This window comes from Megalobrama amblycephala, linkage group LG3, assembly GCF_018812025.1.
Source record: "Megalobrama amblycephala isolate DHTTF-2021 linkage group LG3, ASM1881202v1, whole genome shotgun sequence".
Lineage (NCBI taxonomy): Eukaryota > Metazoa > Chordata > Actinopteri > Cypriniformes > Xenocyprididae > Megalobrama > Megalobrama amblycephala.
Window position 1 is genome coordinate 26,341,580 of NC_063046.1, and position 13,248 is coordinate 26,354,827.

Genomic DNA, 13,248 nt, shown 5'->3' on the forward strand with positions numbered 1-13,248 from the left:
TTTTTAAATATTTTATAAGCACAATTGAATATTTTATATGTTATAAGACTAAATAAATGTGCCACCACTGACCTCAATATTTCACATGGCTTAGTCTAGTTGGTTTGAAATGGAAGTCGGTATAGTGAAGTACTGTATATCTGAGTGAAACAGCTTCTCGAACAAGAAAAAAAGTAGGACGGGACTTGGATTTGGTCCATTGGAATTGATTGGATTGTTGGATCATGGTGGTGACTTTAAAAAACCTAGAGTTTCATTATTTAAAAATAATATTAGAAGTAGTTTTCACAGAAAGTGTTTATATTTTCCCCCTATTTCCCTTTCAAATTATGATCTAAAACAGTATGTGTCATCATATTTAATGAGACCATTTTACCACCCTGCCATCTTGGTTTTGAAAGACTTTGAAAGCTGACAGAACTGCTGCATCTGGCCAAGCTGAAGTGATTAGATGTGTTTTGTGCTGACTGAGCCTCAGATGGTACTGGAGGTAATGAAGCGATTTATGGTCAGTTACAGGTTGGTGGTGGTGGAAGGGGAGGGGGGCGGTAGTGTTCTAGTGTTCACGCTTAATACACATTGATGATGTTAATGTGCACAGTTACCCAGTGCAGTGCAGTAGTTTTTTGTAATTATGTGTAATGTAATAACGTGCTTCATCTCTAAACTGAGTTTCATCTGATTAATATTGTTTTAGGAAAATAGCGATTAAAAGCTTTTTTTTTTTTTTTTTCATATGTAAATTACTAAATCACGTGAGCCAACTCACTACACATAATGATACGCAATAGATGTTTTTTAAAATACAAACCATTATTTATGTCAACATAAACATACATCGCTACACTAGACAGGTAATTAACATAATCTAGCTAACATTATTTATTTACAGCTGAAATGTTGCATGTATATGTAAAAAGCAAAGTATTTATCATAATGTATTATAAATAACAATAAAAATGAATATAGTAAAGATATTAGTTCTGCTGTTGTTCATAAATACCAGTTGTGATGTTATACAATGAGGATGTTGTCATGTCGCCAGAAATAGTCATCAGTGTCCCAATGTGTAGTGAGCCGGGGTCCAATTCATGATTCACGACCTAGAAAGCCAAGGAGTTGATTGATACACACTCATTGTTTTGGTTGTGCTTCGGCTTTTGTGACTCTGCAGATGAAGATTATCTGGTTCTCATAAAACATTCACTACTAGGCTTAAGATATATAACCAGATTAGATGGAAAGGATCTCAAGCTGACAGCTGAAGATGTTACTGTAGCTTTACCCATTAATAGACACGGTTCTGTTTATTGAAAACAAATTCCAGCACAGCGCTACAACAACCGTAATGAAATGACTTCACAATAGATAATGCTTTACTATGAACGCTGAGAGCTACACATGGCAATTTATCTGTTCAATAAAATACCTTACTCACCTGTTGAGTAATAAAAAACAGAATCTCTGTGTCGCTTTTACAACATTTCAAATCCCTCAGTTCTTGCCATCTCTGAAAAACCAAGGCAATGATTCGCATTTTATTAAGAGCTCTGTCGTGTTCTATTTTTTGCCAGCAGACTCTCCTCTGTTCAACTTTTCTTTTTTCTTTTTTTTTTAAACGGATGATTCCCCAGAGGTTCGAGATTTAGCATCCTCCGTGTCAACCTTTCTCGCTGGGTGTGACAACTAACCTATGCCACTCACACACCATACACGCGGCAAAGTAGCCAGAGCAAATTTTCTCTATTTACGGATGTGACGAGACACGGGCGAGTGGCGTATGTACGCAATTTCCCCCCAAAAATACATCCCGCTAGGTCTAAAATATAAACACTTGTAATAGGCTTACCATAGTGAATCAGTAACTGCGTTTACATGGACCCTAATAATCCAATTGTAATCGAAGTACTTGCACAGTCGGAATAAAAAAAGTCACATGTAACCACGTCAATCGTAATGGATTAGCCAAATGTCATTTAAAATTTCATTCTAAAAACTTCCTTCCTTGCCTTCCTGCCTTCCACTTATCATCTGTGAAGTAGAGCAGGACAACGTCCCAGCAGTCCTTGTTTCAGACTTTTGTCCACAGACGCCTTGTTTGGGCGCAGTAATGGGCTTTTTTACTGCTTGATTAATATAAAAGCATCAGGGCACAAAGCTTCATGTGCTCATTGTCTCCTAATTAGGACCCGAAATAGATATCAAGTCTGCTTTTTAAAACAAAGAACAGAAGCAATTTAAGAGAATAGTATGCGCAAACAGCTGGAAACTCTATATATTTGTGCAGTGTGTGCATTTTAAAAAAATCAATTCCGATTTGAAGCTTGTGACATAAGCATGCACATTAAAGGGTTAGTTCACCCAAAAATGAAAATTATGTCATTAATGACTCACCCTCATGTCGTTCCAAACCCGTAAGACCTCCATTCATCTTCGGAACACAGTTTAAGATATTTTAGATTTAGTCCGAGAGCTTTCTGTCCCTCCATTGAAAGTGTAGGTACGGTGCACTGTCCATGTCCAGAAAGGTAATAAAAACATCATCAAAGTAGTCCATGTGACATCAGTGGGTTAATTAGAAGTTTTTGAAGCATCTAAAATACATTTTGGTCCAAAAATAACAAAAAATACGACTTTATTCAGCATTGTCTTCTCTTCCGGGTCTGTGTATATCCACAGTGACGCTGCTGCTTCTTCTTCTACGGCGGTTGGCATCCAGCTTATTGGTGCATTACCGCCCCCTTCTGCTCCGGACTGTGACGCGATTAGGGCATCCGAGACATGCACACCTACGCACCATTTAAAAAAATATAGCAGTACCAAAATACTAACAATGTAGAATAGCTTGAATACAGCGTGCGTCTCCCTCAGACTGTAAACGAAGCTCAGGCCATAGGCGCCGATTTATGTTTCTGCCGGTGGGTTCCCAGTGCTCCACATCACCCCCCCCCAATTAGATTCATTATATTACAGATACATTCACGCTCAATTTTCGCGTTCCCTGATAGTCCAGTGGTAGAATTTTTGTTAATAGAATCAGAGGTTCAGCCATGCTTTAATTATCAGAGGTTCGAATCTGCCCTCATATCGTTTTTTTTTCCCCCTCATAAAGTTCAAAGAAGTTAATTAATATTTGTATATCAAGAGCAGGGACATGTCTGTGTGCATTTTGCTAGTGATTTCCCTGGAAAAAAGAGTTAAGCGATAGATTGACGCGTATGTCAGAAGCCACAACGCATAATTTCAAAAACAACACGTTTCAGTGCTAGTTCGCTTCTTATTTAACTCAAATCAACGTCAACTTGATGTTTTATTTGCATTATATCCGTGACAATTTCAACCCAAAAGCACGAGTTGTTCACGAGTGTTGTCGCGAGTCATGCTCTCGCTATCTGGTGCAAGGAGAGTTTGATTTTGAGCTCGCGCGTGTATCTGATCGAGAGCAGAGCCATTTGTGCTCGCGCGCATCACTTGGATGCGCTCTCGACGTTTGGCATTAAAATATCGCCATAGAAACGGCCTTAAATAAACTATAAAAAGGGTGAAGTTCGTGTCTGAAAGCTACAATTGATTTTCTATTGGTTAAAATCAATGGAGAATATCTCGTATTTTTCTGTGGGTGCTCGACCATTTCCGGCGCCTATGGCTCAGGCACACTACATAACACGTCATCAGCGTCACTGTCTGGAGCAGAAGGGGGCGGTAATGCACCAATAAGCTGGATGCCAACCGCCGTAGAAGAAGAAGAAGCAGCGTCACTGTGGATATACACAGACCCGGAAGAGAAGACAATGCTGAATAAAGTCGTAGTTTTTGTTATTTTTGGACCAAAATGTATTTTAGATGCTTCAAAAACTTCTAACTAACCCACTGATGTCACATGGACTACTTTGATGATGTTTTTATTACCTTTCTGGACATGGACAGTATACCGTACCTACACTTTCAATGGAGGGACAGAAAGCTCTCAGACTAAATCTAAAATATCTTAAACTGTGTTCCGAAGATGAATGGAGGTCTTACGGGTGTGGAACGACATGAAGGTGAGTCATTAATGACATAATTTTCATTTTTGGGTGAACTAACCCTTTAACCCGATCACCTTATTTAGCGTTCATGTAAACACTACGTTCAGATTCATTAATTGGAATAAATTAATTCTGATTGAAACAAAATGTGTCCACGTAAACGCTAGTGTAAGACAAAAAGATGTTTTGGAAGAAGAATTGATGATGTATTTGGGACACTTCCATATGTAGTCCTAAATCAAATACAGGTCTGTTATTTTACAATGCGACCTCAGTCTGAACAGTTATATCGGAGATTTTACGTCACTCTAGATCGACATTTGGCACAATTCTGCACTAATGTCACTCCAAAGACTTTACATACCAGTAGTTCTTTGAATATGGAAGACAGCAGCAAAGTTAGTCAGTGGAGGGACGGTGAGCTGTTTTCATCAAACAAAACATTGCTCTCTTTCTCCTCATCCTCGTCTACGTCCTCCTTATCGGCTGCACACAGATTCGCCGGCTTCCGTGGTGCATAACCTAAAAAATGAACGGGAAAGTGCTGACTTCAGTAACCTCTGTGTTTACTTCCGTATGACAGTGTTCTGTGTGCTGTCTTTGTTGTCGTTATTTTGCGCATACGGGTCAGTTCAGGACCGTAACCAATTCACACTCAAATCTGATACTGGACAAATTTAAAGGAAAATGTGAACAGCCAAACTAAAAAAACAGATATAACTGTGCAGCATCTCACTTCTATATGTCTCTCTAATAGTGAAGTTTAATTACTTAATTACGTTGCTGAGAAAAATAATGTAGTGATTCAGTAGTGAATCAATTTTACCAAATAATTGGAAAAATATTCAGCAGACACAGTCGCAATTTGTTTTTAATGGAAAATAGGTGGGCCAGGGGATAGTATAGCACAGTATTTTACATAAACCTCTTAAATCACTACACTATAATCGTTGTGTGTAAAGTCTATAATGAAATGAGCGCAGCACAATCTAATAGCCATGTTGCCGTCTCTGCACGTATAAGGAATAATATCAACTAAAATACTGTATCATGCACAATTTCTACTATTTAATGTCTCGTTAAATATTTTAAACCTTGTAAGATGTGATACACAAATGAGTGTAAACGCTATGAATGAAATGAGTGTAGCATAATCACAAAATCAAATATCTGTGTTGCCGTCATACACATTTTTACTACTTGATTTGTCTATTTAAATGTTTTAAAACTTGTACAGTATTATACATTATCTGGCAAGCATTTATGTGTTCTTTATAATTTAATAATTTGTTGATTTGCATTTATATGAATTGTAAAAGCACATAAACGTAAGCAACATTAAGCAATGCAGTTTTGTTCAGATGACGTCTTTCTGTTTCGATTCTAATTTGTTCTGACATGCTCTTTCAACTCTCTTTTCTGTTCGTACCCTGTATCCTGACTCATCATTCTGTAGTAATGTGGCTTTGATCTGTTCCTTGTGAAACGTATGTGTCTCTCTGCTGTCTACTTCACGTTATTGTGGTGGACAGTCAGTGCACAGTATTGGAATTTTTTTTTTAGAGGCCTCTATTCAGCATGTAGTCTCCAAGGCTTTTCTGAAGCTCCTGTCTTAGCGGGTTTCCCAAACACGCTTTGATCACTGGTGCCATGCTGTGCTTTGGCTTACATGGGCTAATCAATGTGCACAGTAGCCTTACCCTGCCCTCTGACCTCTCCGCACTCCAATTAGCCATCATTCTGTGACCCCTGCTGCCTACCAGTCAATCACCTTCAGTCCACACCTACACTGCACGTCTGCCGTCAGTTACTTCCTGCTCTCTTTGCCCCACTGCCTCATGGCCTGTCAATCAGATGGAAAGCCTCCCTTTAAATTCAGCTGATCGTATTGTTAGACCACACATTTCGTCTTGCTGAATTGTCTTGTAATGTCCATCAGGTGGTACAGACTCCAAGCAACCCTTCCCCACCCATGTCAGTCTGGGCTTCCTCTCTGTCATGCCCACAGCGGCTGTGCTTCCTCTCTGTCATGCCCACAGCGGCTGTGCTTTTCAGATGCACTAAATTATTAGCTCTGTTCTGACGGCTCCGCTGACACTTTAGAAATTAGAGGCATTTTTTACTGTTGCTCAAGGACAAGGGTTTTTTTTCCCCCTACAGTTACAAGCTCTGCATGAAAGGAAATGTACTTTTTAAAGGAAATGAAAGTGTGTGTTTTAATCCTGTTAAATCTTTCTGTTCATTAGGACGGGAACTTCACCAGAACCCTGCCTGGAAAAGCTCCAAATAATACAGTGCAAGTGGGTCAATCTGCATTTGTAGACTTCGGTGAGTAGTAGCAGATCACTGTATGCAGCCTTTTTGTGTTGTGATTAGAGGTGGCATTACATGCATTCACTATGATATAACAAAAAAACTGACTGTGATTTCTAGGGTAATTCATGGTTAATATGCTCAATTCTGATTCAGTTCAGAATCTGAAAGTAGGTTAATTCGTCGTGACACTGGCATTCAGCTTCCTGTTTCATGGCGAAACATCAGACTTTGTCAGGCCGCCACGGACACTCAAGATCTCTGCATTTTAACATCGCTAAGGCCTTAAAGGTGCCATAGAATGTGTTTTCAAAAGATGTAATATGACTTATATTACATTAAGGTGTCCCCTGAATGTGTCTGTGAAGCTTCAGCTCAAAATACCCCATAGATTTTTTTTTTTAATTCATTCTTTTAACTGACTATTTTGGGGCATCATTAAATATGCCCCAATTCAGGCTGCTGCCCCTTTAAATTCTCGTGCTCCCCACCCCCCGAGCTCGCAACTGCCTTAAACAGCATAAATAAAGTTCACACAGCTAATATAACCCTCAAAATGGATCTTTACAAACTGTTCGTCATGCAACATGTCTAATCGCGTAAGTATAGTATTTATTTGGATGTTTACTTTTGATTCTGAATGAATTTGAGGCTGTGCTCCGTGGCTAAAGCTAACATTACACACTTTTGGAGAGATTTATAAAGAGTGAAGTTGTGTTTATGAATTATACAGACTGCACGTGTTTTAAAAATGAAAATAACAGCAGGCTTGTCTCCATGAATACAGTAAGAAACAATGGTAACTTTAACCACATTTAACAGTACATTAGCAACATGCTAACGAACCATTTAGAACGACAATTTACAAATATCACTAAAAATATCATGTTATCATGGATCATGTCAGTTATTATTGCTCCATCTGCCATTTTTCGCTATTGTCCTTGCTTGCTTACCTAGTCTGATGATTCAGCTGTGCACAGATCCAGACATTAATACTGGCTGCCCTTGTGTAATGCCTTGAACATGAACATTAATGATCCCGACTGTTACGTAACAGTCGGTGTTATGTTGAGATTCGCCTGTTCTTCAGAGGTCTTTTAAACAAATGAGATTTATATAAGAAGGAGGAAACAATGGTGTTTGAGACTCACTGTATGTCATTTCCATGTACTGAACTCTTGTTATTCAACTATGCCAAGATAAATTCAATTTTTAATTCTAGGGCACCTTTAAGATTAGACTGCCCAAATATGATGATGATCTGGTTAAATCTTAGTGAGGAGTTAATCACAGTGTAAAACATTACATTTCCTATTGCCTGCAGGTGGCGCTATGACTGTAACTTAATATTGGCATGTAGATATCTTCAAGCCAGTACTCTAATAAGACATGTGAAGTTTGGGGCAGATCGGACATTGTATGCCTGAGTTACAACAACTTTCATGGTGAAACATCAAATTTAGTCAGGCTGCCACGGACACGCCCTTCAGCGAAAACTCAAGATCTTTGCAATTTAACATCACAAAGGCCTTAAGATTAGACTGACCAAATATGATGTTTGATAAAATCTCTGGGAGGAGTTCATTAAAGTACAACGTCTAGAAATGGCAAAAACTGAAAATTCAAAATATCTCACTTCCTGTTGTGTTTTCAGATTTTGCTCCCAGGGACATTTTTGTAGGTATTGGGCTGTTACATATGTCTACCAAATTTCTTACTTGTGCATGAAACATAGCACGAAGGGCGCTTAATTGGAATTTTGTAGGTTTGTACAATTTGCTACACCCAATTCTAAAACCCATATCAGACGTGTGAGGAGTCGCCTGTCAATTGCGTCATATCCACGTTACCCTCATTTTACAATTTTATTTTGTAGAAATCATGGAAACACCAAAGACGCTTTAATATATTACATGTTTTAATAGACAAGGGAACATCTGTTTTGATGCATTTACAGACAGAAAACTAATTGTTGTTATATATCTCAGCACGTTTAGTCTTATTTTATAAATCTAGTTTTCTTGATTTTCCGCGAGTACCATGATTTTACCATGCCTCAGAGAAAAACACTATTTTGTGAAGTAGCTAACATAGCATAGTCAGATGCAGCTTTATTTTTAGCAACGGTAATACAGCATTTTCTCCATCATACAATATGTTTTAAAATTATTTGCATGCCATTTATCAACACAAGCCATCCAGCATTTAATATGATATTCTCAAATCGATCTATCTTACTGCAGTGTGCAACAAGTGTTTCACAGCAGCCGCCGAGCGAACGCACAGAGTAACGTTATAATATTTTCAACACACTCAAATATATCTAATATGATAAACAGAGCTGTGTTACCTCATACTCGTGACCGGAAAAGCGGAAGCGATACTGCATATTTGAACTCTTGCTAGCTTCAGAAGCTATTAAAATGAACAAAGTCCTTTCTTCCAAATATCATTGAAACTGATTCAAATATAGATTCTTATAAATACACTTTTGAGAGCCAGTTAATGTGCCTCAACTTGACCTTTTCAGTGTATTTTTGGCTCTCAGAGAGGGTGTTGTATGCAATTGTTTTGATAGAGGGAAACAAGATACATTTCTAGTTTCAACGTTATGTATTCTTCAGACATTCCCTTTTAAATGCAATAAGTATCAGCTGTGTGAAAAGTGAACCACATTTGGTTTTCGACCATTGAAAATGGGTACAATTCAACAAATTGAACATGAAGCCGCATTGAGATCCTCATATCTGTGGGACTGAAGAATATAGAGCCTAGAAAATGAATATTTCAAAAGAAAAGTTTGTTAATTACCAGCATCTATCTTTATTGAGATATCTTTAATACTTTTTAAGTCAAACGAACTTTGGAAAACCAGTATTTATGGCACTATGCAATTGTGTTGATAGAAAACAAAACAAGATACATTTTTAGTTTCAACATTATTTTGTTGTTCAGATATTCCTCTTTAAAAGAAAAGAATCATCAGCCAAAAGTGATCCACTTGGTTTTTGACCACTGAAAATGTGTACATAAAAATGTACTCCTGGAGCTGCATTAAGATATCCATATCTCTGGGATTGAACCATATAGAGCCTTTAAAATGAAGATACCAAAAGAAATGTTTGTTAAAAACTGAAATAAAAAGATATTAAGATATCTTTAATACTTCTTGAGTTACAGGCATGCCAACTTGGAGCAAAAAACTTGCAACAAAGATAGCTAAAGTCAACAGATTTTACTAATAGTCCTACCAGTCTCTGTGTAAAAACAAAATAATGGTGCTGCCATCTTTCTAAAGTCATTTTTACCCCCCTGTAATTTGGCTCCAAATCTTAAGTGAAAATTATCATTTTGACCCCCTCTACAAAATAGTGACTCAGTAAATATACATCCATGACATTTAATATTTTGGCTTTCATTACCACTTATGTGTGTCTTTCTTCAGAGAAAATATTAACAAAATAAAGAATTTGAGTTGAGGAAGTTTCCAAAATTTGTTTGATTTGATAAGGAATGATCCAGTACATCTCTTATGGGAATACATACACAACACACAAATTCAATGCTCACATATGGTGCCAAATTGAATATTAGCTCCTGTGGGATCCTATTAAATATTAACAATACAAATTTCCCCTTTCCAAAAGCATCCCACTGATAGCGGGGATGACACCGGCAGTGAAATCTCACATAGCATAAATGATTGATAAGCAAAGTGAAATGACCTAAAAGATTGAATGTGTTCAACTGAGCTGCGTCTCAGGAGCTTGGCCTTTATATTCAAAGCTAACTTATCTGACCAAACAAGAGCTCTTCTCTGCACGCTTTAATCTGTTTTCTCTGAACTCTTTCTTTTGTCATTTTAGAAAATGTCACTTCAAGCTGTTATGGTGATTTTACAGCAAAGAGCTTCAAAGGATGTTAGTTTTAAGCAGGATGGAGGTTTTCATTAAACTCCCCATCAGTCATGTTGTGACACTTTTTGAAGACTGTTGGCATCAGGGCCTTTTTTTTTTTTTTTTTTTTTTTTTTTTTTTTTTTTTTTTTAACTAAAACCATAATAAAAAATTTTCATTACTTGAAATAAAATTATTAACTAAAATACTATATATATATATATATATATATATATATATATATATATATATATATATATATATATATATATATATATAAATAAAAATAACAAAAATACACAACAAAAACAAAATTACAAAACTTTAACCAAAATTGGAATGAAAACGGATAATATAAATATAAAAACTTTTTAAAAACTTTTTTAGTTAAATAAAACCATAATAAAAATATTTTTTATTACTTGAAATAAAATTATTGTTAACTAAAATACAATTATTTATAATATATCTATCTATCTATCTATCTGAATTATACAGACTGCAAGCATTTAAAAATGAAAATAGCGATGGCTCTCTCGTCTCCGTGAATACAGTAAGAAATGATGGTAACTTTAACCACATTTAACAGTACATTAGCAACATGCTAACGAAACATTTAGAAAGACAATTTACAAATATCGTTTTGATTTATATAAGGAGGAAACAATGGAGTTTGAGACTCACTGTATGTCATTTCCATGTACTGAACTCTTGTTATTCAACTATGCCAAGGTAAATTTAATTTTTAATTCTAGGGCCCCTTTAAGATTAGACTGACCAAATATGATGTTGATCTGGTTAAATCTCAGTGAGGAGTTAATCACAGTGTAAAACATTACATTTCATATTGCCTGCAGGTGGCGCTATGACTGTAACTGAATATTGGCATGTAGATATCTTCAAGCCAGGACTCTAATAAAACATGTGAAGTTTGGGGCAGATCAGACATTGTATGCCTGAGTTACAACAACTTCCTGTTTCATAGTGAAACATCGAATTTAGTCAGGCTGCCACGGACACGCCCTTAAGCGAAAACTCAAGATCTTTGTAATTTAACGTCTCAAAGGCCTTAAGATTAGACCGACCAAATATGATGTTTATCTGATAAAATCTCTGGGAGGAGTTCGTTAAAGTACAACGTCTGGAAATGGCAAAAACTGTAAAAATGTTGCAGAGAAAATTCAAAATATCTCACTTCCTGTTGTGTTTTCAGATTTTGCTCCCAGGAACATTTTTGTAGGTATTGGGCTACATTACATATGTCTACCAAATTTCATACTTGTGCATGAAACATAGCACGAAGGGCGCTTAATTGGAATTTTGTAGGTTTGTACAATTTGCTACACCCAATTCTAAAACCCATATCAGAATTGTGAGGAGTCGCCTGTCAATTGCGTCATATCCACGTTACCCTCGTTTTACAATTTTATTTTGTAGAAATCATGGAAACACCAAAGACGCTTTAATATATTACATGTTTTAATAGACAAGGGAACATCTGTTTTGATGCATTTACAGACAGAAAACTAATTGTTGTTATATATCTCAACACGTTTAGTCTTATTTTATAAATCTAATTTTCTTGATTTTCTGCGAGTACCATGATTTTACCATGCCTCAGAGAAAAACACTATTTTGTGAAGTAGCTAACATAGCATAGTCAGATGCAGCTTTATTTTTAGCAACGGTAATACAGCATTTTCTCCATCATACAATATGTTTTAAAATTATTTGCATGCCATTTATTAATACAAGCCATCCAGCATTTAATATGATATTCTCAAATCGATCTATCTTACTGCAGTGTGCAACAAGTGTCTCACAGCAGCCGCCGAGCGAACGCACAGAGTAACGTTATAATATTTTCAACACACTCAAATATATCTAATATGATAAACAGAGCTGTGTTACCTCATACTCGTGAACGGATAATATGAATATAAAAACTTTTTAAAAACTTTTTTTAGTTAAATAAAACCATAATAAAAATATTTTTTATTACTTGAAATAAAATTATTGTTAACTAAAATACAATTATTTATGATATATCTATCTATATATATATATATATATATATATATATATATATATATATTTATATTTATATGTGTGTGTGTGTATATATATATATATATATGTGTGTGTATATATATATATATATATATATATATATATATATATATATATATATATATATATATATATATATAAAAAATTGTTTGTATATGATTATTATTAATTCATTTGAATGTACTTCAAAATATTAATAAAAAATATAATACTATCTCAATGGCAATACCCTCATCTTCTTCTTCTTCTTCTTCTACTACTACTACTTCTACTTCTTTCTTTTTCCCTTTTTTTTTTATTAATATTCATTTTCTGGAATTAAGGCATAAACTGTTTTTTTTTTTTTTTTTTTTTGAGGAAAAATCCCCCATTGACATTGATGGCCTTCTGTCTTGCATTTGTTTACATACGGAGTCATGGGCTGCCTTTTGAATAGTTTGCCTGAGAAATCAAAACAGCCTTCTTAATTTTAGGAAATACAAGCCTACTTCAAGTCTCTAAAAGTCTTACTCTTTTTGAATGACAGTAATAACATTGGCAGGCATCTAATAAATCACATAGATGCAGAAATTAATGTCACAAAATCACTTTGTTTCAATGAAATACAAAAGAATGCTGCGTTTTATTTCCTTGTTTTCAATTTTCATTTTTCTAGATTGTTTTATTTTCTACTCTTTTATTTATGTAAAAATAAAGTTTAAATACAATTATTTTCCATGGAAAATTATTTTAAATATTAAATATATTACATTTTTGTCATCATTTCTTCAATTCCATGCATCCATTTACACCAAGCTTTTATTTTGGCAGAGGACTGTTTGAAGACCTTTTTTTGATTTTGTGGGTATTTGACAACAGTTTTTAATGCGCTCCCCGTTGAAAATGAATCCCTTAAATATAACCTCACTTTTTGGTGTCATGTGCAGGTGAAATCTATG

At 35.5% G+C, this 13,248-nt stretch overlaps 1 protein-coding gene across 1 annotated transcript in view; it reads left to right on the forward strand.

Annotated features, from left to right (window-relative positions):
* The window catches only part of itfg1 (integrin alpha FG-GAP repeat containing 1), a 167,933-nt gene that overhangs the window by 35,818 nt on the left and 118,867 nt on the right, over positions 1 to 13,248 (forward strand). Inside the window, exon 8 of the mRNA XM_048184707.1 lies at positions 6,275 to 6,356. Coding sequence (XP_048040664.1) covers positions 6,275 to 6,356 — 82 coding nt within the window. The remainder of the gene's footprint in view (positions 1 to 6,274; positions 6,357 to 13,248) is intronic.